At 50.0% G+C, this 27676-nt stretch overlaps 1 protein-coding gene and 1 non-coding gene across 4 annotated transcripts in view; both read left to right on the top strand.

Annotated features, from left to right (window-relative positions):
• The window catches only part of WHRN (whirlin), a 91972-nt gene that overhangs the window by 18329 nt on the left and 45967 nt on the right, over positions 1–27676 (top strand). For all 3 annotated transcript variants that reach the window (XM_019966797.2, XM_070795346.1, XM_070795347.1), the window contains exons 2-3: positions 8962–9180; positions 16978–17103. In XM_019966797.2, coding sequence (XP_019822356.2) covers positions 8962–9180; positions 16978–17103 — 345 coding nt within the window. The remainder of the gene's footprint in view (positions 1–8961; positions 9181–16977; positions 17104–27676) is intronic.
• LOC139184709 (small nucleolar RNA SNORA43) lies at positions 23944–24077 on the top strand. Its single transcript, XR_011568274.1, has one exon. It is a non-coding gene; the product is annotated as a small nucleolar RNA SNORA43 (small nucleolar RNA).

The following is a 27676-nucleotide window of genomic DNA, read 5'->3' as shown; positions in this document are numbered from 1 at the left end:
CCACTCTAGTATTCTTGCCTGGGAAATCCCATGGACAGAGGAGCCCAGCTACAGTACGTGGGGTCACAGAAGAGTTGCACACGACTTAGTGACTAAACAGCAACCACAAAACAGGTGAGAAGGGTGCAGCCCGGAGGGCTTAAGGAACTGGCCCGAAGTCTTGCAGCTAGGACGACGTGGTCCTCTGTCTGGGAATAGTTTTCTAGTGAGCACATCTATGACTTTAAAACTCTTGAGGGGTCTTCCCCCTAAGCCACCTTTTTATTTTGGTGTTTTGCAATACAGTACTTCGTCTCTAGGAGAAATTGGAAGATAGAGCAAAGATTTGCATGCACTAGGAGATTTCTGGATCCTATGGAAGAAGGCACATAGTAGGCTGGATCCCTGCATCAGAGTGAACTCTGCTTCAGGAAGAAATCACTGGAAAGCCCTGACTCAGTCCCATCCGCAGTGCCCATGCTGCTCCTGCTGCTAAGTCGCTTCAGTCGTGTCCGACTCTGTGTGACCCCATAAACGGCAGCCCACCAGGCTCCCCCGTCCCTGGGATTCTCCAGGCAAGAACACTGGAGTGGGTTGCCATTTCCTTCTCCAATGTATGAAAGTGAAAAGTGAAAGTGAAGTTGCTCAGTTGTGTCCGACTCTTAGCGACCCCTTGGACTGCAGCCTACCAGGCTCCTCTGTCCATAGGATTTTTCAGGCAAGAGTACTGGAGTGGGGTGCCATTGTTAGGGGGAATTCATGCCTTTTACAGACTAAGGTGTCATAGTGCTGCCCCCTGCAGGTAGTTAGAGGAACTACACAGAGAGGGACAGGTTTGCATATGAAAAAACACAGTCTCTGGGATTCCACTTTTCTTTGGTGTAGAAAATTGGATGCAAGTATAAATATGTTATCGCAGCATTGTTCGTGCTGGCAAAAACTTAGAAGCAACATAAATTTCCAGCAATAGGGGAGCTGGAATTCAGTGGTGGTGCATCTCAGCCAGGGAATGCCGTGTATTATGGGAAGAGATGATCTTTTTAAGGAAAGATCCTCAAAATACGTTTTTTTAGCTGAAAAAAGATGTCAATGAAATGTTAAGCATGAGTCATCCTATGCAAACCTCAGACAACAATAGTTTTGTGTGTGAACATCCGTGTGTTTGTAAAATATACAGAACAAACCGAGATGGACAGACACCAGAATGTAGCCGTGGTTGCTGTGGATGGTGGGTTGTGACTTCTGCTCTGGGCTCTCCATGGTAATAACAACCCTCACCCTTCTGTACCTCTTACCTATCTTCCAGACACTAAACACTTTATGCATATTAACTAATTTAATCGTCCCCCCGGCCCTGTGAGATAATACTACTATTATCCCATCTCATGCCTGGGAAACTGGAACACAGGCTGGCTAGGTAACTTGCCTGGGGTTGCCGCTGGTGAATGGCAGAGCCAGGAACGGAATCCTTGAAGTCTTGTTTCAGAGCTGTGGCTCTAAAGCACTACCCCTTCTGCTTCTCTGAATTCCACGTGTGTCTGAGACATGCTCACATGAGTGTGAACAAGCATGGGATGGTGATCCAGGGCATTTGGGCCCCAGGCCAGTGCACTGCTCTTTCTGTGGCCTCTTTTAACAGATTCCTGGGGCTGCCTAGCATCTTCAAAGCCCAACGGATATCTTGAATGAATGAGCACATGAATGAAATGAATGAAGGGGTAGTGAGTGGAGGAGAAGGAGCAGGGAGAGGGGATAAAGAAAACAGAATAGGCAGTGTGCCTCAAGGAGCTGCTCTTGCAGTCTTAGAGACAGAATGCATGAAGGTGATACAGAAGCTGTAGTATAGATGGCAACAAAAACATACAAGTGTGCCGGCTGCTCTCGGAAAAGGAAAGTCAGTCACTGTCTAAGAAGGCTTCCTGGAGGTGGTGAGAAAGGGGCTGAGTGTCAGTCAGGGCCGATATGAGGACGTATCAATCAAAAGAGAGGACGTTTCTGAAGAGGAGGCAAGTTGGGAGGGAGAGGCTAGAGTTGCTCGGGTATTGGTGTCCATGCAGATGAGAGTTTTAGAGGTTTTCTAGGGCTTCTGTTTAGAGAAGGAGCTGGCAGGCCCAGGAAAGGAGTTCACGTGCCTTTAGTACCTACTCTGTGCCGCGTACTATGTTGTTCCTCAGTCGCTCTGTACTGTCCCACTCCTTGCAACCCAGTGGACTATAGCCTGCCAGGCTCCTCTGTCCAGGGGATTTCTCAGACAAAAATAATGGAGTGGGTTGCCACTTCCTCCTCCAGGGGATCTTCCCGACCCAGGAATCGAACCCTTGTCTCCTGAATTGCCAGGCGGATTCTTTACTGCTGTGTGGCTATATATACTGTATAGGTAGTTTATATTATCTTGATCATCCTTAAAACAGTGGCATTTTGAATGCAGACACAGGTACAGAGAGCTTAAGTCATTTGCTCTGTGTCACACAGTAAGTCAACAGCAGAGCCAGGATGGGAGCCCAGAGACTCGGAACCCAAAACCCAGCTAGGCAAGGTAGAATCAGGAAGAGCAGGCCAGCACGATCCTTCCCTCTCTTCCCCGTCACTAACCTGGGTCTTAGACCAGCCCTCCCTCCTGAGTTTCTGTTCTGAGTGATCTGTTCCCCAGAAGAGAAGACCTTGCCCTGAAATAAGCTGGATGACTCACCATGATGTGTCCTCACTCAAGACTTTTCCGGAACGCTTCTTTCGCACCTGCCTCTCCAGGCAGTAGTCTCATGGTCTTGTGACCTTATGCTTGCACTTTGGTGCATGTTTTTAAACACGGGAACATGTGTGCACCTGCTTGTTAACACAGTTCCTCCCCACTCCCCAGTCTCTTCGTACTGTAACTATCTCCAGTCTATTTCTCAGTCTTCTGCTGAGCAGAGAATTCTGTCGCCTGGTCTGTGATTTTGGGGTGTTAGAGTCAGCTCTGAAGAGCTGAGTGAGGCAGATGTGCCTCCTGAGAGCATTAATCCAACTAGCCAGTTATTAAGTTTGAAGACATCCACATATAATTTACATTCCCGCAATCATAGCATGCTGCCTGCGTCATCATCTGGTGATGGGTAATGTCTCAGCCGTGCCATCTGCCTGGGCAGATCGAGATTCCTCTGTGATATGACCTGGTGGCATGCTGGCAAACCCCCCGGTGGAGTTTCACCAGTAAACATGTGATAGCAAGCAAGGGAGCAGGGGGCTCTGATGACGGCTCTTGCTTGCAGTGGACTCTTCCCAGATCTCATGGGATTTGTTTAGCCTTAGCTCATTGAATTCTTAAGTACGAGGCACTATGCTAATAGGCTTCTTCTACCTAGAGACTGGGGAAAACAGATCTTAATTTTCCAGGAGGGAAGCAGATGAACAGAGGTTTGGTCACTTGCGTGAGGTGGCACAACTTATAAGCATTTGATTCAAGAGACTGGCTCGTTCTGCCGGCTGCTGCAGCAGGAGAGGGGTGTGGTCGCCAGTCGCCAGCAGGCACTGGTACACTGCTTTTAGGTAGCTTTTGGAGGTTGTCTACCACACACAGGCTGCTGTCTGTGAAGAACAAAGACGCGTGGTTGCGGTCCCATTGGAGGCTGTCTCCCCAGCCATCGGGTCCCTTTGAAGGTCCCTGCTGCTGTGATAATGCCGAGTTGGGGTGCATATCCTGCCACACCTGAGATGCTCCATCTGCCCTTCTGGTGTTTTCTTAAACCCTTTTGGTCCCTCCCAACTGATGTGGAACCTCAGAGCCCCGAGATTCAAGATCTGGTTCAAGGACCTGGTAGCAGCGTCATTTCTCCTAAATATAGCAATAAACCAGAGGACATTCAAATTTAACTTGGGGCAGGACCTTAGCAATCAGAGATTCCCTTCTGCTCATTGCTGCTGCTAAGTCACTTTGGTCGTGCCTGACTCTTTGTGACCGCATGGACTGTAGCCCGCCCGGCTCCTCTGTCCATGGGATTCTCCAGGTAAGAATACTGGAGTGGGTTGCCATGCCCTCCTCCAGGGGATCTTCCTTACCCAGGATGGAACCCGCGTCTCTTCTGTTTCCTGCATTGGCAGGTGGTTTCTTTACCAATAGCGCCACCTAGGAACCTGCTCATTGCCAGCTGGCAAAACTGAGGCCAGCAAGAGGAGGGCATAGCCCTCGACCACGCAGCAGAACACAATGGAGATATGCCTGAGTGTCTGTTTCACAACCAGAGTCCTTTCTAGTTTGCCTTGCTGTATAAGGCTGCTTGCTACTGAGGCATGCCAGTGAGAGAAGCCACCAGTTCTGGGCACCTAACCGGGAACGAGAACCACATTATCCTCCAGATGGCCTGAGCCTCAGGGATCAAGGTGGCAATGGTGAGTGTGTGAGGTAGGCAGGTGGAAGGGCTTTCGGGGCAAGAAAGCGCCAGCCAGCTCTCTTTATGAATTAATCCTTCCATTCAGTCAGTTCATTTGCTCAGTTGTGTCCAACTCTTTGTGACCCCATGGACTGCAGCATGCCAGGCTTCCCTGTCCTTCACCAGCTCCCGGAGTTTGCTCAGACTCATGTCCATCAAATCAGTGATGCCATCCAACCATCTCATCCTCTGTTGTCCCCTTCGCCTCCTGCCAGGGACACCTTTTAAAAATAAGCAAATGGTTGTTTTAAAAAAAAAAAAAAAAGAGAGAGAGAGAGAGATAAGACAGCCAGGAAAAAGCAGAAACTGCACTCCTAGACCTTCCCCTCCTCCCGCCTTCCCTGCATAACACACACAGTTTGGTCAAAGCGCCATGGATGGAGCCCTCCTCACTGCATTCTAATGGCCCCGGCACCAGGACCGTGTTCGCAGAGCCTGTTTAGGTGTGGAAAGTGCTGTCTCAGGAGTCCTGTTTTTCTGCAGTTTTCCCAGAAAAATAAAGCAGCAGTGGATGATGATATTCAAGCTCTCCAAGACCCAGTGAAAGCCCACATGTACCCCCTGCCCCTAAAGAGCCAACATCAGAGGTTCTGGAATGGTCCAGGCTGGAGTGGCCTTCAGATTTTCTGGCCCCACAGGCTGGTGACGGGGAGACCGAGGTGCACAGGGGAAGCCGCTTGCCCAGGGCTGGCTTCCTGTGTCCGGGCTGTACTTCTGTGTCCCTTCCCTTCTCGGGTTGCCAGGGTCCCTTTCTGCAGCACGCTGGGGGCTGGCGGTGCATGGGAGACTCAGTGACCTGCCAGGCCCTCTCCGGTGCCAGCCTTCCCTCTTGTTCTCATCAAAGGCATTAACCTCCTCTCCATTCTCAAGGTTGCTGCTCGCCTATTTATAGAACTGACCAAGAAAATGCCACTATTGCCAGTGATACAGAATACAAATCGTGCACTGTGCGTTGATTTTCATTCTCTCAGACACCTTCTTTTTTTTCCACTCCTTGGATAATGCTTTTCTACACCTGGTTTGCCTTCTCAATGCGGAGTCACTGCTAGGAGAGGGGAGTGGGCTCCGCCACGTGCTGACCCCCCACTGTGTGCAGACGCCCACCCTCTATGTGTTCCGTTTTACCCACAGGATTCTGAGAGGTGGGCATTGTCCGCGCCTCTCCCCCACCAACTTGTGCTGCTTTAAGAGCAGAAGCAGCCGGCCTCAGTGACCCCGGACTCACAAGTGACACAGACGACTTAAATCCAGTTCTGCCCAGATCCACAAGGTCCCGTTCTTTCCACTTGCCTTCCCCTGTCCCAAATTCCAGCGCAGCCTTCCAGATCCGACGAGGAAGGTGGCTGCGGGGTGATGCCTGTGCGTGTTATGGTTCATTTGGAGGCCAAAAATCTGCTTTTTCACCCAGTCAGGGCAAACAGGTTTTTCTGAGGACCTACTCTGGGCCTGGGCTTCCCCAGTGGCTCTGCAGGTAAAGAATCCACCTGCAACATGGGAGTCACAGGAGATTTGAGTTCGATCCCTGGGTCAGGAGGATCCCTTGGAGGAGGACATGCAACCCACTCCAGTATTCTTGCCTGGAGAATCCCATGGACAGGGGAGCCTGGGGGGCTACAGTTCACAGAGTCACAAAGAGTCAGACACGGCTGAAGCGGCTTCGCGGGCAGGCACGCACTCTGGGCCCAGCGAAGCCTTGTCTCTCTTCAGGCCGCAGGTGCCCTGAAGATATGCTCACATTTCTCTCTCCAGGCCCGGCACACAGTAGGCTCTTGGCCAGCCCTTGTGGAATGAGTGAGGGCTCAGACTCACCGTCTGTCCCAGGGAGGAAGCAGAGAAGAGGCAAGCCCATCGAAGCAGCATCAGAGCTTCAGCAACGCCTTCATGGAGGAGGGAGCCAGAGGCGGGGCAGAGGGGTTAGGAAGACCCCTCAAAGGCCACAGTGGCTTCTGCGGATGCTGTGCACTAAATTCCAGCAACAGCTTACTTGGTTTCAGGCTTCCTCCATCCTGCATCTTAAACTTCACAGAAATTTTATTTTCCCAATTGTGCTGTCAGGGGAGTCCCGGGGAATGGGAAAAGAACACTGTAAATCTTTCTTTGCTCATCTTCTCAGAAATGTTTTTTACAAGCAGAATTTTGGAGAGCTGCCATCTGCTCGTTATCGCACTGCCCTGGGACTGGCATTTAATTGTGGGATCGAGGGGCCCTCCCAGCCCGACCTTCCTCCTCTGGAAGAGGTTCAGGTGTCAGAGTGTCCAGGCCTGTGGTCCAGTGTCCTTGTCCGGAAACTCTACCCAAGTAGGGCTCTCCACTGTCTCTGAAAGCCACGCCCTTGACCCCTTTTGTCCATGGAGAGAACTGGGGGTCAGTATTACACAGTGCTCTGCAGGTTCAGAGAGTTAAGTGCCACCCTCCCCTTTTATGCATATTGCTATTTTCTGATATTGAAAGCACTACACCTTCCTTCTGGAACATTTGGAAAATATAGAGAAACAGGAAGAACAAAATAATAACCACCCATAATCCTGCCCCCCAGAGAGAAGGACTGCTGGCATCTTGGCACATTACTCCTCGGTTTCAATTTTTTTTCCCTGTGTAATTTTTCTCTTAACTGAGATCACACTGTGAGACAGGATTTATATCCTCTGACCCCACTTAACATTAAAATCTATCACATTAAAATGCTTTGTAATGATTGTAAGATCTATCACATTAAAATGCTTTGTAATGATTGTAAATGTGATTTTAATACACATGAGCTTACCCATGTGTAGGTACTGTCACTGATACAAAATCCCAGGTTCTGGGGTGTGTTTGCTTGTTAATCCCAGTGCTGAGTGACCACCTCCCAGAATAAAGTGCTTCATGTCAGTAGAGGTGCATCATGGGAAAGCAGTATGGCTGCTCCCAGGGGCAGAGTTTGGGTTCACCTCTCCCTGTGGTCCTTCCATCCCCGGACTAGAAAGTGTCAAGTCAAGGTGGTACCTACACTCAACATTAGTTGCTGTGGGAAAGAAATCCGTTACTAGCTGTGTGGGCAGGTCATTTCTCCTCCTTTACTTCAACTGAGTCATGGAATCCCTCCTCACCAAGATTGGATTCCATAAGGATTTCAGGAGATAAAGCACGTCAGGTACACAGCAGAATGTCTCACACATACAGGCCTTTTATCATTGTTAAGCTACCATTGTTGCTGTTGTTCCATTACTAAGTCATGTGTGACTCTGCAGCTCCATGGACTGTAGCACACCAGGCTTCCCTGTCCTTCACTATCTCCCTGAGCTTGCTCAAACTCATGTCCATTGTGTCAATGATGCCATCCAACCATCTCATCCTCTATTGCCCCCTTCTCCTCTTGCCCTCAATCTTTCCCAGCATCAGGGTCTTTTCCAGTGAATCAACTCTTCACATCAGGTGGCCAAAGTATTGGAGCTTCAGCTTCAGCATCAGTCCTAATGAACATTCAGGGTTGATTTCCTTTAGGGTTGACTGGTTTGATCTCTTTGGTGTCCAAGGGACTCTCAAGCGTCTTCTTCCACATGACAGTTTGAAAGCATCAATTCTTCGGCGCTCAGCCTTCTTTATGGTCCAACTCTTACATCCAAACATGACTACTGGGAAAACCGTAACTCTTGACTATATGCACCTTTGTTAGCAAAGTGATGTCTCTGCTTTTGAACACTCTGTCTAGGTTTGTCATAGCTTTTCTTCCAAGGAGCAAGTGTCTTTTAATTTCATGGCTGCAATTACCATCCACAGTGATTTTGGAGCCCAAGAAAATAAAATCTGCCACTGTTTCCATTTTTTCCCCTTCTATTTGCCATAAAGTGATGGCCATTATTATCAGTATTTTTATCTCTTAACTCTCTATTGGGGTCGTCGAGATCTTCCCTAGTTTCCGTGAGGGCTCGTGGGTTCAGCATATGGCTGTGCTAGTGGCTAAGATTTGTTACAGAGAAAGGGTACACAGCACAGTGAGCGTGGAGAACAGCACACGGGGCTGGACGGCAGGAGACCAGGCGTGGCTCCTGAGTCCTCTCCCTGTGCAGTCACACAGGGTGCGCTTGATTCCGCCGGCACTGAGTCGTGTTGATGTGTGAAATGCCTTCCAGGCACGCTCTACAGACTCACACCAGGGGGCTTTGATCTGGGGGCTGGTCCTGTAGGCGCCTCTGCCTGTACCCACCTTCCAGACCACTACGTTGTTTGCACAAATAGTCCCGGCACGGTGAGCCTCCCATATCAAGTAAGGAATGGGGGGAACATTCAGAGTCCATGTTCCCAGAGGGCAGCCCAGCAGGCCTTTCTAAGGATGCAGTTGTAGGCCTGTTCCATCGACTCTTCAGCAAAGATTTGCTGAGAGGTCCTATTTCTTGTGTTTGGACCACTTCAAGGTGAGGGATGGGGTGGGGTGGGACAGATGTCCTCATTTCCCTAAGACAAAACTGAGGGCTGGGAAAGGGAAGAGATGTAGGGGCTGGCTGCCTCCTCTGTGTGCAGGGTCCTAAGAGGAAGCAAGTTTTGGACAATCTCTCACCATCCCCTTTCCTGCTAACAGGTGTCTCTCTCTCTCTAGGCTCTCAAGGGCTCCAAGAAGCTGGTGCTGTCGGTGTACTCAGCGGGGCGCATCCCCGGTGGCTACGTCACCAACCACATCTACACCTGGGTGGACCCCCAGGGCCGCAGCATCTCCCCACCTTCAGGCCTGCCCCAGCCCCACGGCAGCGCCCTGCGGCAGCATGAGGGTGACCGGAGGAGCACCCTACACCTCCTGCAAGGCGGGGATGAGAAAAAGGTGAGCCTCCTGGCCTTGGCCTCGCAGGGCCTCCTGGAGATGGAGGGCTGGTGGGAGTCGGGGTAGGGGAGCTGGCCACTGAGATGCCATTCTCCTTGCCAAACCCAGAACAGGGAAACTTCTTAGAGCCTGGAAGAAAGGCCTTGGTTTTGTAGGGGCTCTGGTCTTCATCTCCCTCAATTCCCGTGTTGTTATTTGTTCAGTTGCTCAGTCATGTCCAGCTCTTTGTGACTCCATGGACTGCATCACGCCAGGTTTCCCCTGTCCTTCACCATCTCCCGGAGTTTGCTCAAATTCATGTCCTTTGAGTCAGTGATGCCATCCCACTATCTCATCCTCTGTTGTCCCCTTCTCCTCCTGCCTTCAATCTTTCCCAGCATCAGGGTCTTTTCTAATGAGTCAGCTGTTCGCATCAAGTGGCCAAAGTATTGGAGTTTCAGCTTCAGCATCAGTCCTTCCAATGTATATTCAGGGTTGATTTCCTTTAGGGTTGACTGGTTTGATCTCCTTGCAGTCCAAGGGACTCTCAAGAGTCCCGAACCACAATTAGAAAGCATCAGTTCTCCATGGCAGAGTATAGGGGACCCTCTAGGCTTGGGGGGCAGCTCTGTTCTCCCTCTGCTGTCTTCTGTGATATTTTGCCCCTTATGGTTGAAGCCTAGTCTTCATGTAGCCCCGAGAGTGGACAGAGGAAGAGAAGATGCTCAGATGATTTACACTCGCGATGATTTAACTCCTCAGTGCCCCAGATCCAGGCGCATGGCCACATGCAGCTGCCAGGACTCCAAGCCTCACGGGGCACCTTTTGCAGTGTGGGTCTCGGGTTGTAAGGAACGGAAACTGGTCCTGGTCACCTTCCACAAAGTCAGAATTGACTGGCAGTGTGTGGGCAAGCCCAGAACTGAAGCTGAGGAACTCAAGATACAGCCCCCAGGAAGAAAGGGGTCCCCACGGTTTCTGTTCTCTGCATCCTTTCGCTCAAGATTCGTGTATCGGGAAGGGAGCACCTGATTGGCTGGCAGGGAGGTGCCTTTGATTGACAGAAACACCAGTACTGTGGCTGGTGGGGGATGGGTTGTAGCCCAAAGCACCATGGGATGCTGTAACCTGAAGAAGAGGGCAGGGGCCTCAATACCCCCTACAGAGCCTTCCTTCCCCAAGACTATGATTGTTTCTTTAATAAAATTGAGAAAGGACTGAGAGATGGTCCCCCCTGATATTTTAAGGTTAACTCGGGGTGCTGTTTGCCTTGCACCCTTTCGTTGCTCCTGGGACCAAGAAAGTCCTTCCTGTAAGCAGCTCTCTGACGTTTTAAGACCTTGACACAGCTTGGGGCTCTGAGCCAAGCGCCTTCCCTCTGGAGACTCTTTCTTAGCTCTCCTTTCCTGTCGATAAGACCATAACATTTATTTAATGTGTTTTGTGTTCTTTGCTCAAATATCAGTATGCTGGATCCAGCAGAGGTGGCGGGGTCTTCTGCCGGCAGAGAGGCAGCGGGGTAGCCAGTTCGTGTGCACCACCGGCACCTACCTGGGCTTCTTCAAGGGGGCCAGGGCTGGTTGGCGGCAGAAAGGGGCTCATGCCTGCCTCCCGCCAGGCGCTGCTGTTCTCTGGCCATCTCGAGAAAGCGGCACAGCCTGTGGCATTGAGTCGTTTTCAAGGCCAGCCTTCCAGGGCTGGGCAGAGAACTTGTATCTTTTTCTCAAGCCTTCCCTCTGGAGGGCATGATCTTAGGGTAGTAATTATGATCAGGGAAGAGCTCACCATGTGCTGGCTTTTGCTTACAGCATCTTCCCATATCCTTGTGGCTGCTCTGTGGGATAGGTGCCCTTAGCAACATTTTGGAGATGCAAAATCCAAGACTCAGGTGCCGCAGCAACTAGGATCCATTGAGTGAGTCAGCCCATGCTTAGTGAGCACCTATGGTATACCTGGTGCTGTCATGGGAGGTGGGAATGGAGAAATGGCCAGAAGACATGAAGCCCTGCTCTGGGGAAGCTACTGGTGAGTTTGGACGTCACAGGAGGAATGAGACGATGGTCCAGAAATGAGCATATTTGAACAAGATAATTAAGATGGTGAGGCTTGATGGAAGGAAATAAAATCAGGAAGGGTGATGGAGAGTGATGGGGAGGGAGCCCCTGCTTCAGATGAGGTGGGCTGGGAGGGTCTCCCTGAGGAGGTGACTTCTGAGCTGAGACCGAGAGGAAGATGGAGCTGCTGTGTATCATTCTGAGCGTTGAAAATACCAGGCAGCTAGGACACCATGTGCAAAGGCCCTGAAGTGGGAATAAATGTGGCATCTTCAAGGCTTAGAGAAAAGGACCCTGGCACTGGAATTGAGTGGGTGGGAAGGTTGGGAGGATGTAAGGTGCCCTGTGGGTGTCTTGGAGTAACTTATATAGGAATGTAGAAGGCAGAAGGGCTTCCCAGGTGGCGCTAGTGGCCAGTGCAGTAGATGTAAGTGTCACGGGTTTGATCCTTGTGTCAGGAAGATCCCCTGGAGGAGGAAATGGCAATCTACTCCAGCATTCTTGTCGAGAGAAGAGGAGCCTGGCAGACTATAGTCCATAGGGTTGCAAAGAGTCGAACACAACTGAAGTGACTGAGCATGCACGAACGCGAGTGTGCAGAAGGCAGAAGCTGAGACAGTCAGGCTCCAGAGGGAACACAGATAGTCCGGGAGGCAGGAAGTGCCCTGACCCACACGAGAGAAGCTTCTCCATCGTCCCCTTCCTCCTCCTGCTGATACAGTCTGTAGCCCCTGTTTTGCCACTGAGGACGGGCATAGGGGAAATGTCTCCGGAGCCCTCACTTTTGGCTCCTTGGCCCGATTCTCTTCTCTCCAGCCGCCTGGTCTCATCCGGTATTCCAAATAGCCACCCCAGACTCTGGACTTCCCGTGCCAAACTTCAAAAAGCCTAACCTCAACCCTCGTGGGGACACACCTTCTAGGCAAATGAGTTCTCAAGGCAAAAGTGATGTAAAAATCCCCGGTAGTGATACTGTCCTTGAAAGCCGCTCCACTGTCCCAAGCTAGTTCTGATTTTGCAGCCCTTGCTAGTAAGGCTCTTCTCTACACTGGAGTGTGAGAACCATCCCAGAGGCTGCAGGACGGAACAGAAGGGAGGAACACAGGTAACTCCTGCGAGAATCAGGCCTGTCTGCTCCCAAGTCACGGTCACATGCTCAGAGGTGAATAGGGTGCAGAGTTGTTCCTCATTCCAGCTTCCCATTCTGCGCTGGCCTGTAGTCTCTATGGTACAGATGTGGTCTCCGTATAAAAAACCTAGGACAGATCTGCTGTGGGGGTTAGACGGGATCTCGTCAGCATGACAGGAAGAGTAAGACACTGGATCCAGACTGCCTGGCTTCAAATCCTCACCCCACCACTTGCCAGCTGTGTGACCTTGGAGAAGTTACATAACCCCTCTGAGCCTCAACCTCCTCTTCTATAAAATGGAGACAAGGGTAGGGCCTCCTCCCCAGCACTGGTGCTGTGCTTTGGTGCACTCACAGGGCCTGAATCAGGGCCTGGCACAGTGCACATGCTTCAGTTCAGTTCAGTTCAGTCACTCAATCGTATTTGACTCTTTGCAACCCCATGAACCAGAGCACACCAGGCCTCCCTGTCCATCACCAACTCCCGGAGTCCACTCAAACCCATGACCATCAAGTTGGTGATGCCATCCAACCACCTCATCCTCTGTTGCCCCCTTCTCCTCCTGCCCTCAATCTTCCCCAGCATCAGGGTCTTTTCAAATGAGTCAGCTCTTCGCATGAGGTGGCCAAAGTATTGGAGTTTCAGCTTCAACATCAGTCCTTCCAATGAACACCCAGGACTGATCTCCTCTAGGATGGACTGGTTAGATCGCCTTGCAGTCCAAGGGACTCTCAAGAGTCTTCTCCAACACTATAGTTCAAAAGCATCAATTCTTCAGTGCTCAGCTTTCTTCACAGTCCAACTCTCACATCCATACATGACCACTGGAAAAACCATAGCCTTGACTAGTCAGAAGTATTAATTGCATGAGTGACTGTTTTAAAATGCAGGACTCAAATGTCCCCTACTGCCCACCCCTGACCAGGGTCACTGAGCAAGTGGGCAAGTCTCAGTGGCTTCTCAGAGCCACGGGCCCAATCTGGGCTAAGCAGGCAGATCCTCTGAAGCAGCAGCTGTTCCCTCCCCCAAGCTCATCCCTTCAGTAACTGCAGAGACAAGGTGGGACCTGCCCCTTTGGTTTAGGCTGGGAACCAGCTGGGTATGGAAGGTGAGGAGGGTTTGGAACTGGGTCTGAAGTCCGTATAAGGAAATCCTACAGTGCTCCTCCTGTGTTTCTCCTTTATCATCACATTCAGGGTGCTCTGACACCAGATGTGTGCAGGTTTTCTCCACCAAGTAATTCTCTGGAACACCAGCTGGGTGTCTTATAATTTAACTCAATTCTGACACGCTCTTCCTGGAGACAGTGTCCAGTCGCACAGGTTAAAGACTCAGTCCAATGGACACCTCCCCCACTGCCACACTCCAGATGCCAGTTTCAAGTTTAGCTTATCACCTGTGCTTCTGACCAATTGGCATAACTCAGAGGTTCCCATGACCCTGTCTCAGCTTGATTAATTTGCTAAAATGACTCATGGGACTCAGGTAGATAGTTTACTTACTGTTTACCAGTTTATCATAAAGGACATGATAAAGGATAGATGAACATCCAGACGGAAGGGGTGCGTAGGGCAGGGTGTGTAGGAGGGTTTCGGAGCTTCCACACCCCTTCCGGATGTACCACACTCCCCATACCTCCACCTGTCCACTGAGCCGGAAGCTCTCTGAACCCCATACAATTGGGATTTTTATGGAGCCTTCATCATATAGGCATGACCAGTTATTAACTCCATTTCTAGCGCTTCTTCCGTCTCTGGAGAGTGGGGAAGGTGGAGTTTCCAGCAGGTCATTGAAGCAGATGGGGGTGGTGTTGAAAATTCCAAGCTTCTGATCATGGCTGGGTCTTTCTGGTGACCAGATGCCTTCCAGGCACCCAGAGTCGCCTTATGAGAACAAAAGATGCCCCTAGTGGTCTTATCACTTAGGAATCTACAAAGTTTCCGGAGCTTATTGCCAGGAAGGAGGACAAAGACAAAAATATGTATTTCTTAGTATAAATCACAGTATCACCCCTGGTTTCAGAATTCCCGGACTGTGTGACCTTGGGTGAGTCACCTGACCTTGGGTGTGTCACTTAAGCTTCCCTAGCCGTGATTTGGGGGTGATCACAGGAGCCACACGGGGCTGTTTCAAGAATCAATAAATCGTGTGCACAGAGGATGGTGCCTGGGACACAGTAATTCATGGCAGCAACAACCATCATTTATCCATCACTGCCTACGTGCTAGGTACCTTTCATATCTTTTTTTTGCCCCCAAATATTTATGGACGTCATCTCCTGGGGCTGTTCACATTGCTTCCTTGGGGTTCTAAGCGGGGGCTGGAAGAAGGATGGCAGTGCCTGCCCCAGCTAGGCTGTGTGGCTCTCATTTCACTGATGGGGAAACTGAAGATCAGAAAAGCATTGGGCCTTGCCCCAGAGTTGCCCAGGAGTAAAGGGCAGAAGCAGGATGTGAACTCAGTCCTCTGGGAGGCAATGCGGCAAGCTGGTTAAACAGCTGGGCTCTGCCAGCTGCCAGCTCTGTGATCTTGGCCAGGCCATTTCACGTCTCCAGCCTCAGTTTCCTTATCTGGAAACTGGGGATAATAAGAGAAACCACAGAAGAGGAAAGAGAACTAAAGGGGGTAAGGCATGTGAAGTGTTGAGTAGGGATTTAGGAAAGATGCAGTACATTCAGTAACCAATTGCTTTAATGAGTTATTATTTTTATATCTTATTATTAGCCTGAATGGTCTTCTTTTCACTGTGCCAGGATGCCTCTCACATAGTGAGTGCCCTTTCCCTTAGATGAGTTTTGTTTCCTGCCAAGTGCTGGTGGAGTTGCCAGCAGGTGATTGAAGCAGATACCCTGCTGTGGGTAGGTCTGTTATTATAGTCCTGTGATGAAGACTCCATTTTATTCCCATGTAAAGGATTTACGGGGAAGTGACCGGCAAGCCGTGGGGCTTGTTTCATCTTTAGTATTTGAAGGGGACACAGCCATCTGTGTGCTCCCAGGTTCCTTTCTGCTCTCTCCCCCGACAATCTTCGTGGTCAGTTTGGACTTGAGTCTGTCTTCTCCAGGACCTCCCCCTGACCGGTAGGGGACTGGCTACGTGACCCTGGGCAAGTTACTTCCCCCCTGATCTCCAGAGGGGAGGACTGAAGAATGAAGTGAGATAATAGATGTAAGGGGCGCCTGATGGGTGCAGAGCCCCTGATAACTGTCGGGTGAATGACTTTTCAGAAAGAGATAGCTAGTTGAATGGCTTCCTAACTGACTCCATGACATTTGCCCTCCCCAATGCCTGCTGCAACCTCCGCCTCCCCATCTCCTGTGAGCGGTCACACTGTGCTCTGTTTGGGTCCCTTACATGCCACTGGGTCTTAACTTGTTTCGGGGTGTTTTCTGCCCTTTTTTGGGGTAAGTTTTCAGCTGTTCTGCTTCTCCGGTGGCTCAGACAGTAAAGAATCTGCCTGCAATGAGGGAGACCTCGGTTCTATCCCTGGGTCAGGAAGATCCCCTGGAGAAGGGAATAGCAACCCACTCCAGTATTCCTGCCTGGAGCATCCCATGGACAGCGGAGCCTGGCAGGCTACAGTCCATGGGGTTGCAAAGAGTCGGACATGACTGAGCAACTAGCACTTTCAACTGTTTGGCGACTTCTTTTTGTAATTGGCCAAGCACACCAGTCTCCCTCATGGATACTGAGGCTTCTGCGCTAGCCTCTTGACAAACCCCCCTCAGCCTCCCCCACCACCTGCAGCGCTTCCTGCTCCAGCCACCATGCCTCCCTTCTCCAGTTCTTCGTGAAGGATGTCACTTCTCCAGAAAGCTCCCCCCATCCAACCCCCATCTCCAGGCAGGGCCATTGCTCCTTCTCTGCACCCACATGGCCCCCATGTCACCCCATCCGGCTCTGATCACGCGGCACCCTGAAGGTTTGTTTGCTGGTCTCTCTGCCCCTCAGGACTCGGCGCCCTTGGGGGCAGACCTGTGTCTGGGTCATCTCCACATCCCTGGCCTGGCACTGGGTCTGCACTCGGTGGGCACTCCCCGTGTTTGTGAGATGAAGGGCTGCTGAAATGACACTGCCGTGGCCTGGGAGGACGGGTGGCAGAGCAGGATACCCCCAGGGAGGCAGGAGACCAGGCCCCTGGGAGGCGGGGGACGCTGCGGGTGGCCTGCCTGGTGGTGGGCCCTGATCCTGGACTCAGCCTGGATCCTCAGATCAGAGGACGGGAGGTGGGGGAGCTGGGTGGAGGCCTTGGGCCTGACAGGTACTCCTTGACTGAAGGGTGTGAAGTCAAGGGCGGCCAGTGCGGGCTGAGAGAGTCCGGGCCCCCGTGATGTGAGGGAAACATGAAAACCTGGGGTGTCAATACCAGGGGGTCCCTAGAGGTCGCTTCCTCGGGGCCTTCCCTTTACTTCACTTGTGCCTGTGACCCAGGAAGGGAGAGGGACTTCCCCGCATCACTCAGTGAGTCGGGGGCAGAGCTGGGGCAGAAACCAGAATGTTCCAGGACACCTTGCAAGCCCGAGTAGGTGTGCCCTTCAGAGTACGGGAGGGGGCCCTTCAAGCGGCCGCCCCCTGCACCCCGAAGTTCCCGGTGCCCTCCAGGCCCTCCAATACTGTCTCCTCTCCCCCTGCAGGTGAACCTGGTGCTGGGGGACGGCCGGTCCCTGGGCCTCACCATCCGCGGGGGAGCGGAGTACGGCCTGGGCATTTACGTCACCGGCGTGGACCCAGGCTCCGAAGCAGAGAGCAGCGGGCTCAAGGTGAGAGACCCCTGACTCCAGGGAGAGGGATGGGGCGCTGGGCTGCAGGCCTGGGAGAGAGGGAGGGAAGGTTCCTATGTGTGGAACTCTGGGCCGCTGATTGCAATGGGATGTCCAGCAGAGCAGTCAGCACCCCGCCTCAAGGACCTGTCCCAGCCGGGAGCCCTCCCCTGGCTCCACGACTCTCCTTCACAGCTCACAGCTCAGAACACCTCACCCCCCCACTCCCAGGCCTGGAGTTCTCCTAGTCATCCTCCCACAGGGCACCCTCCCACACGCTGAGGGCAGCGGGCCAGCCTGAGCTCTTTGAGGCTGCTGTTTTATAAACACCGGCGATGGCCCTGATTTTGGGGTTTATTGTGACACCTGGAGAGGGAAGAGGAGAGGCAGCTGTGGGCTGGGATGGGGTCGCATTGGGCAGCTTCAGGGCTGGCATTCGATCCAGGGCAACCAGCAGTTAGCGCTCATCTTGAAGAGGGCCAGCTGCGTGCCCGGGATTTGTCCTTAATGTCACACATATCATCTCTCTGAACATTATCCTGCCTTGTGGTGTGAGATGTTCTTACCCCCATTGTCCAGTTGGGGAAACTGAGGCTGTAGAGGTTAAACAGACTTGTCCAAGGTCATGCAGCCAATGGCGAGCAGAGCAGGGTTTGAGCCCAGCAGCCTTAGCTCCAAAGCCCATGGGCTTAACCGTTACACTGTATCCCCCAGTGAGGAGGGCCAGGAACTGCCCCAGGGCTTTGGGGAGGTACAGTGGGTGAGGCGGAGACTGTGTTACACTGGACCCCAGACACAGATTCCTTAGATAAGTAGCAGCATGCTTTGTGGCTAAATCCTATGGCCAAAGGTGCTGTGGCGGCACTGACCCTGGGTACAGGTGGCATTTGAGCCAAGTCCGGTGGACGAGAGGATAAGGGTGAAGGGGCTGGGCTGCAGGGCTTTCTGGCTGAAGGAGCCATGTGGTTTGACCAGGTGTGACCCGATGGGCCACTAGCCACGTGTGAGGCTGGGGAAGAAGGCAGGAGATGAGCTTGCGTCTTCGTAACAAAGGGCCTGAGTGCTCTACTGACCCGGGGAAGCTGGTTCTCCATGTGGATGAGAAGAAGGGTCACGGCGGGTCAGAGTGGGGGTCAGGAGGCTGCCCGCACCTCCTCCTCCGTGACGTGGCTCAGGGGGATCCCCCTAGGAAACACAACACGATGAGGCAAGCTCTGGGTCTGGAGGCCGGATCCCAGCGTTGCTGCTTTTGTTATCGAAGCCTTGTGACCTTGGAGAATCCCTCCACCTCACTGTTCCCCTTCCCCTTCCTAGATAATGATAATATACAGCATCTCTTTCTCAGAAGAAAATGAAGAATACACTCGATGGCATTAATGATAAAGGTTAAAATTATTGTGTGTCTGTGTTACAGACTGAATGTGTTCCTCCCAAATTCATACCTTGAAACTCTTAACTCCCAAAGTGATGATACTAGGAGGTGAGGTCTTTGGAAGGTGATTAGGTTATAAAGGTGTAGCCCCATGAATGGATTTAGAGTAGCATTGACATACATATGCTGCTGCTGCTAAGTCACTTCAGTCGTGTCCGACTCTGTGCAACCCCATAGACGGCAGCCCACCAGGCTCCCCCGTCCCTGGGATTCTCCAGGCAAGAACACTGGAGTGGGTTGCCATTTCCTTCTCATACCTAAAAAGCAGAGACATTACTTTGTTGACAAAGGTCCATCTTGTCAAAGCTATGGTTTTTCGAGTAGTCATGTATGGATGTGAGAGTTGGACCATAAAGAAAGCTGAGCACCGAAGAATTGATGCCTTTGAACTGTGGTGTTGGAGAAGACTAAACTGAACTGATGTGTAAAACAGATAGCTAGTGGGAAGCTGCTGTATAGCACAGGAAACAGCGTGGTGCTTTGTGATGACCTAGAGGGGTGGGAAGCAGGTGGGTGGGAGGGAGGTTCAAGAGGGAGGGATATATGTATACATATAGTTGATTCATGCTGTTGTACAACAGAAACTAACACAATATTAACAAAGCAATTATTTGTTGTTGTTGTTCAGTTGCTAAGTCGTGTCTGACTCTTCGTGACCCCGTGGTCTGCAGCACGCCAGGCTTCCCTGTCCTTCACTATCTCCCAGAGTTTGCTCAAACTCATGTCCATTGAGTCAGTAATGCCTGCCAACCATCTCACCCTCTGTCACCCCCTTCTTCTCCTGCCCTCAGTCTTTCCCAGCATCAGTGTCTTTTCCAGTGAGTCAGCTCTTCACATCAGGTGGCCAAAGTATTGGAGCTTCAGCTTCAGCATCAGTCCTTCCAATGAGTATTCAGGACTGATTTCCTTTAGGATTGACTGGTTTGATCTCCTTGCAGTCCAGGGGACTCTCAAGAGTCTTCTCTAGCACCACAGTTTGAAAGCACCAATTCTTCAGCACTCAGCCTTCTTTATGGTCCAACTCTCACATCCTTTACATGACTACCATAGCTTTGACTAAACAGACCTTTGTCAGCAAAGTGATGTCTCTGCTTTTGAATAAGCCGTCTAGGTTTGTCATAGCTTTTCTTCCATGGAGCAAGCGTACTTTAGTTTGGTGGTTGCAGTCACCATCTCTGGGCCTTGGTTTCCCAGCTTGGGCCGTGAGCAGTTTAACAGTTGGGCAGGCAGATCTCTGGGACTATCTCTGGCCGGGGAGCACCAGCGGGCGCCCAGGCACAGGACCGTGATCTATTCTCCTTCACCTGGAGGCTCCTGTACCCACAGAGAGGTGCCAAAGTAGGTGACCTGCTGGCAGATCGTTTGGCAGGCAGGCAGGAAGTAGGCATTAATGCGGGAAGCGGGGCTCCCTGGCTGCCTCTCCTTCGATTCCTTCCACGTGGTCAGCGCATGTATACTGAGCACTTCTGCATGCCAGACACTGTACTTGCCCTGTGGCTTCTCAGCTGAGAAAGACAGACACAGTCCCTGCCCTCCGAGAGCTTATTTTCTAGTGGGAAGACAAGGGGGAGGGGGAGTAAGTTTCACGACTGTGTATTTAAATGCAATAAATACCAAGATGTGATAAATGGAACTCTCAGTGTCTGGGGGTAGATATCCAGGAAGACTTCCTGGAGAAACATTTCAGTGGAAATTTGAAAGGAAAAAGATGAATTATGTGAAGGAGGAAGGAGAATTTGGGGCAGAAAGGACACCTAACGCTGAGTCCCTGAAGCAGAAAGAAGTGTTCTAGGATGCAAAGGAAGACTGGTGTTGGCTGAATGCAGAAAGCCAGGCGGGGAGAAGGTGCCAGACCATGCTGAGGAGGCAAATAGCTGGATCACACAGATCATATAATGCACACAGGACTCTGCAGCCGTAAAAAGATGATGCTCGAGATCTTCTGTTATTACTACGGAAGGACGTCCGCAGTGTGTTATTCGATGGAAACCAGGCTGCCAAACCACGTGTCTACAGGATCTCATGCATATTGTATACGTATGCAAAAACATATCCAGAGAACCCTCTACAGCAGCACACACCAAGATGTCAATAGTGGGTATCCTGAGGTGGTAAGATTATGGATGATTTTCATTTAATTCTTTATATCCTTAGACAGTGTCTCAATGGAGCAAATGCTACTTTTATAATCATGGAAGCAGCAACAAGAAAGTGATTTCCATTTTGAAACAAGGCAGAAGAAAAATATTCCGTAGAAGAAGTTTTTCATTTACTTTAGTCTGCTTCTCAGTTGCAGGCGATCAGAAGCTTTATTTGCTCCTAAAATGCCCCCCTTCAGTAAAGGCCCTTGCATCTTCCATCCCCACCGTAGTAAAACATTTTATCAGTATATTCCCTGCCACTCTTGGACTTTCCCCTCCCAGGGCCCTCGCATATGCTAACACCTGCCTACACTCACTCAGGCGTCCGGGACTGATTCATTCTGTTTTATTGCCAGTGCACTTTCCACGTAATTAAGCATATTGAAATGGAATAAAGGGGCTTGGCTGTGTGGGTGGTGGAGCCAAGAACAAACTTTATTTGTAAATAGGGCTCCTTGCCACCGTGCAGAGCTTTCCTGGGGTGATAGCGCACCTTGTGCCTGGCTTTCAGCCTCTCCCTTCGCTCCTGAGGGGCCCTGTGAGTCCTGGAACACTGCTGGGAAAAGAGCTCAGAGGAGGAGGCCCTGCACTTGCCAGCCTTCACCCAGGGGCAGCTGCCTGGAACTTGGAACTGTCCCGCCCTCCCGGCAGGGGTGACTCCTGCCTCTGCATTTACCTTTAGGCCTCTCTTATGCCTTTACACCTGCCCCCAGCAAACCCCACCAGAGAAGGGGCCATAAAACCTTGTTTGTTCCTTTAAGGACAGCCAGAGTTGACTGGCATTTAATAATAATAATGCTATTTATTAACCAGTTATTATGAACCAGGCATTGTGCTAAACACTTTAGATACACGCTTATTTAATCCTCCCAGTAGCCCTTTGGTGGGCATTAATAGATGGCATTTAGTAAGTGGACACTTCATAGATGCGTCACTGAGGCTCAGAGAGGCGTAGTACCTTGCTTGGGCTCACACAGGGATCCAGCCCTAGCCCTTCAGGCCCTCTAAAAGCTATGGACTTTGTTCCACCACCTCCCTAGGACCCTGTATTGGTCAAATATCAAAAGAATGCAGAAGGAGGAAACAAAGGCCATTTAGTCTTCTTATGAATCACTGAGTTTCTGAAGCCCAGGGTGCTTGTATCTTATCCTGCCAGGCTCCATGGCCTTCACCCTTGAGGTCATCCCAGGGTGGAAGACCTATTTGGTTTCTGCCAGTGGGAGCCAGGCTTCCATCCTGGATGGGGTTTTTGGGGGGCAGGAACTCTGTTCCCATGAATGCCCCACTCTTGGGGTCACCACTGTGCTGCTTGTGGCCTTGGGGCTGGCCATGGAGCATCTGTTGCTGATTTGGTGTCTCGGTGACTATGGGGATGAACCACTATTTCCAGATCTGTCGTGTGTGCTGTGTGTCAACTGGGTTGGGCTGACCTCTCTGTGGACTGGCTTTTACCAAGGTCTGTTCTGCTGACTGGTCCTCTCTGGCCTGAGCCTGGGATGGCATCCTTCATGGAGCACTCACCCAGGAGCTGGTGATCTCCACTTGTCAGCTCTGACCCTCACTGCAGCTCTGTGAGATAGAAACTTATAATCTCATCATAATTTGGGCTTATTTATAATGGCTTCCGTCTAGTCAAGGCTATGGTTTTTCCAATGGTCATGTATGGATGTGAGAGTTGGACTGTGAAGAAAGCTGAGTGCCGAAGAATTGGTGCTTTTGAACTGTGGTGTTGGAGAAGACTCTTGAGAGTCCCTGGGACTGCAAGGAGATCCAACCAGTCCATTCTGAAGGAGATCAGCCCTGGGATTTGTTTGGAAGGAATGATGCTAAAGCTGAAACTCCAGTACTTTGGCCACCTCATGCGAAGAGTTGACTCATTGGAAAAGACTCTGATGCTAGGAGGGATTGGGGGCAGGAGAAAAAGGGGACGACAGAGGATGAGATGGCTGGATGGCATCACCGACTTGATGGACGTGAATCTGAGTGAACTCCGGGAGTTGGTGATAGACAGGGAGGCCTGGCATGCTGCGATTCATGGGGTCGCAAAGAGTCGGACACGACTGAGCGACTGAACTAAACTGATAATGGCTTCCCAGGTGGCTCATGGGTAAAGAATTCGCCTGCCAATGCAGGAGATGCAGAAGACTCGGATTCGATCCCTGGGTCTGGCAGATCCCCTGGAGGAGGAAATGGCAACCCATTCCAGTGTTCTTGCTTGGAAAATTCCATAGACAGAAGAGGCTGGCGGGCTACAGCCCATGGGGTCACACAGTCAGACGTGACGTTAATGACTGTCTCTCCCCTGAGGCCCCAGCAGCGTGGAGCAGAGACTGCATGCTCTCTACACGCTGTGCAGACAGCGCCTGGCCCACGGTGGATGTCCTGAATGAAGGAGGGCGGCTACAGCTGAGGCAGGCCCCAGGCCAGGTCTTTTTGACTCCAAAGCTCCAATCTTGACCACTGCTTCTTGTTCATCCTGTTCTGAACACAGCACAGAGCTGGACTTCTGTTGAGGAATGAATCCTGCTAAGAGGCCTTAGTGGTTTTTATAACCACCTGGGATGGACCTGAGCAATCAGACCCTTTCCTTTAGAGACACGTGCCTTCATGATGAAAAAGCTGAATAGCGCCATGGCCCACAGTGAGGTTTGCTCATCAAAGGTACCGGTGGACATTCAGGACCACCTTCAGCTCTTCCCTGATGGAGGGTAGGTGGTGGCAGGAACCCATCTATATGCATAGATCTCAGCCTCCAAGCTTCCCATTTCCCACCTGGGGAGACTGAAGACCAGAGGGAGGGGAAGGACTGGCTGAGGATCATGGAGAAGTAGGTCCAGGTGTCTGAATCCCCAGCACAGAGCCCTGGACAGAGCCTCTTCATCATCAGGCAGCTCCTTTGCCTGCTGACTCTGTCTCCGTGAGTCCCTGAAATAGTCCTGCTGGGAGAGAATGAGCCTGGCATACTCTCCAAGGATGCAGTCTGCATATTCTCAGTGGGGAAAAAGGGTGTGGCTGCTACATAATACTTGTTTAGTAAAGATATTTTTAAAGTATTTTTATTTGTGATTTGGTGATGGACAGGGAGACCTGGCGTGCTGCGATTCATGGGGTCGCAAAGAGTTGGACACGACTGAGCGACTGATCTGATCTGATCTGATCTCACGACTGATTTTATAGCAGCCCTAATGAAGATGATAAAAATTACCTCTTCATATTTCTAACAATAAGAAAAACCTTAGGTAATAAAGGTGTGTTAACTGCCCTGCAGATGCCGGGTTTGCCGGCACCACGGGTGCGGCCGCCCCGCTGTGCCCGCGCCGTTGGGGCAGAGAGGAAGCGGCTGTTTCTACGCTCAGTGCTCAGAACCGTGGGCACTAAGAATGGTTTGTAGCCGAACATCAGTGGGCACCGCACGAGGGAGGCCCTTGTTCCCACGTGCACAGAAGGCTGGGGAGGACCGAGGGAGCGGACAGGCACACGGCAAGCTTGGGTCCGGTGGGATTGACCAGGAGAGGGTCTGCTGGAAACGATGGTTCTGTGTGGGAGGACATTTAGGCGTCCTTGAGCACCTGTGACGCACCTCCCTGGCTGGGGGCTGCTGAGCTGGTGTCCTGCGCCACCCGGCCTGTGAACGCCTGATGTAAGGAGTCCCTTGAGGGAAGGCCAGAGGATCCGGTTGATAGCGCTGCTGCAGGAAAACAGGGTTTGGGAGGATTCGATGATTAGATTCAAAAAAAAAAAAAAAAAGGGTGTGTTACAAGCAACTCTCTGCCTGTAAATTTTACAACTTAAATGAATGAACCAATTTCTTGAAAGATATAAACCACTAACACTCAAGAAAGAAAAATAGATAACCTGAAAATTCTGTGTGTGTCAAAGAAACTGAAATTGTAGTTAAAAACCATCCAAAAAAAGAAAACGAAAGCCCAGTTGCCTTCACTAATGATCTCTTGCAAATAGTTAAGGAAGAACTATTACACAATCTCTCTCTGAAAATAAAAAGTGAGGGAATACTTCCCAACTCATTTTATGAAACCAGTATAATAGAACAGCAAGAACAAACACATTTCAGGAAAAGAAAATTACAGATCACTATTCTTCACGAACTTAGATGTGAAAACCCCCAACGAAATTTAACAACCCCAACAATCTATTAAAATATATATATACCATGACCAAATGAGTTTTATCCAAGGAATGCAAGGCTAGTTCGACATTTGAAAACTAGTGTTACTGAGAAAAACCATATAATCAGAAAAGGCATTTAACAGTATTCAGTATCCACCATGCCCCTGGAGGAGGGCATGGCAACCCACTCCAGTATTCCTGCCTGGGGAATCCCCATGGACAGAGGAGCCTGGCGGGCTACTGTCCATGAGGTCACAAAGAGTCGGACACAACTGAGTGACTAAGCACAGCACAATATCCATTTATGATTTTTAAAAACTCTAATTAAATTAGGAGTCAAAAGGGACTTCCTTAACCTGATGAAGAGCATCTTCACAAAGCAATAGATAATATATTTAATGGTGAAAACTATACAGTTTCTTCTAAGATTGAAATAAGGCAAAAATATCTTCCCTCACCACTCCTATTCAGTATCATACTAGAAGCTGTAGTCAGTGCAAGAAGTCAATAGAAAGAAAGAAAAGGCATACATATCTGAAAAGAAGAAATAAAACTCTATTTACAGAGACTGCTCGTCTGCATAGAAAATTCCAAAGAATCTACAAAAAAAACTCCAAGAAATAATGAGTTTAGCAAGATGGAGGGACACAAAGTTAGCATACACAGTTCAGTTCAGTTCAGTTCAGTTGCTCAGTCGTGTCCGACTCTTTGTGACCCCATGAATTGCAGCACGCCAGGCTTCCCTGTCCATCACCAATTCCCGGAGTTCACTCAAACTCATGTCCATCCAGTTGGTGATGCCATCCAGCCATCTCATCCTCTGTTGTCCCCTTCTCCTCCTGCCCCCAGTCCCTCCCAGCATCAGAGTCTTTTCCAATGAGTCAACTCTTAGCATGAGGTGGCCAAAGTATTGAAGTTTCAGCTTCAACATCAGTCCTTCCAATGAACACCCAGGACTGATCTCCTCTAGGATGGACTGGTTGGACCTCCTTGCAGTCCAAGGGACTCTCAAGAGTCTTCTACAACACCACAGTTCAAAAGCATCAATTCTTCAGAGCTCAGCTTTCTTCACAGTACAACTCTCACATTCATACATGACTACTGGAAAAACCATAGCCTTGACTAGACGGACCTTTGTTGACAAAGTAATGTCTCTGCTTTTGAATATGCTGTCTAGGTTGGGCGTAACTTTCCTTCCAAGGAGTAAGTGTCTTTTAATTTCATGGCTGCAATCACCATCTACAGTGATTTTGGAGCCCCCCAAAATAAAAGTCTGACACTGTTTCCACAAGTCACCTCCATTTCAATATGCTAGCAATGAACAAGTGAAATTCAGCATCAATTTAAAAAAACACAGTTTAGGGTAGAAATAAATAATAAAATATGTACAGTTATTTGTATGCTGAAAACTCTGAAAAAGACCTAAATAAATGGGTATATACTGTGTTCATGGAATACAAAGACTCAGTATTATTACAAAGCCAGGTCTCCCTAGTTTGATCTTGATTCAACGAATCAATTGAATCTTGATTCAATCCCAATTCCAATCCCAGCAGGAATGTTTATAGATATTTACACACTGACTGTAAATTTTGTACTGGAAAGGCAAAGAAACTAGAGGAGCTCAAATAATCCTGAAGCCGAAGAGCAGTTAGAGGACTTAGTACCCCATGTCAAGACTTGCTATAAAACTGCAATGAACAAGACAGTGCAGTGCTCGTGAAAGGACGGACGTGTAGGCCAGTGGGACGGAGCAGAGCGTTCAGAAACAAAGCCCCCTTTGCATACTGAACCGACGCTTGGCAAAAGTGAAGAGGTAAGTCAATGGAGAAAGGAAGGATGATGGTCCTTTCAACATGGTGCTGGAACAGTTGGACATTTACATGCCAACAAATGAGCCTCAACCTCAACCTCACACCTTCTATGAAAATGAACTCAAAATACACCATAGCCCTAAAGGTAAAATAACACCGCACTGCTGCTACAGGAATGCCTAGGAGGAAATCTGTGGGGCCTCGCATTGGGCAAAGAGTTTGCAGATGAGACACCAAAAGCATGGCCCATAAGGGAAAAAAACTGACAAAATGGGCTTTATGAAAGTTAAAAACGTTGCCCTGCAAAAGACACACTCTTAAGAGAATGAAAAGACACACCACAGAGTTGGAGAAGTCAGTGTTTTCTAATTACATTTCTGACAAAGGACTTGCACTGAGAATGCATAAAGAACTCTCAAAATGGGCAGAAGACCTGGGAAATGGTTCTGTATGGAAAGGTGGTTGTATGTAGTGATGGACGCATGAATCTGGGCACTTGTCAACACCCACAGAACTGTACACAGAGGGATGTTGCTATATATAAAATTTTTAAAAACTCAGCCTGGTTGTTGGAGGATAGAGGGAGTGCAGACTGAGACAAATGAAGACAAAGGAATCTAACTGTATTACAAATGATTCATGTAGCCACACTGAAAGGGAGTGGAGAAGGAGGAAGCTGACCTAAGTGATTTTGAGAAACATCGTTTCAACTGATACTATAAGGCAAAGAAAGACAAGAAGAACTGCCCTCAAACTCTGTATTCCAGTTGGCAAATTTCTTTGCCTCGAAGGGGAATGGATTAGGAATTCTGAAACTACTTCATTTGTACAGCTTGAAAAAATAAATACATTTTAGATAGTGAGAGCCAGGTTGTTACTTTCAAAGAAAGTCACAAGGAAGGAAAGGGTTGGGAATAGAATAAACCCCGTGGTGCTGGACTCATCGGAGATGTCAATATGGACTCATTCACAAAAAAGAAAAAAATCTGTACGTATATACACAAATAGATGCAGAAATCAATTCAGCTGTGTATGTATGCATGAGTTAGTACATATAC

This window comes from Bos indicus, chromosome 8 (genome assembly GCF_029378745.1).
Source record: "Bos indicus isolate NIAB-ARS_2022 breed Sahiwal x Tharparkar chromosome 8, NIAB-ARS_B.indTharparkar_mat_pri_1.0, whole genome shotgun sequence".
NCBI lineage: Eukaryota > Metazoa > Chordata > Mammalia > Artiodactyla > Bovidae > Bos > Bos indicus.
The sequence above is the reverse complement of the archived record's forward strand: the minus strand, read 5'-3'. Positions and strand labels throughout refer to the sequence as shown.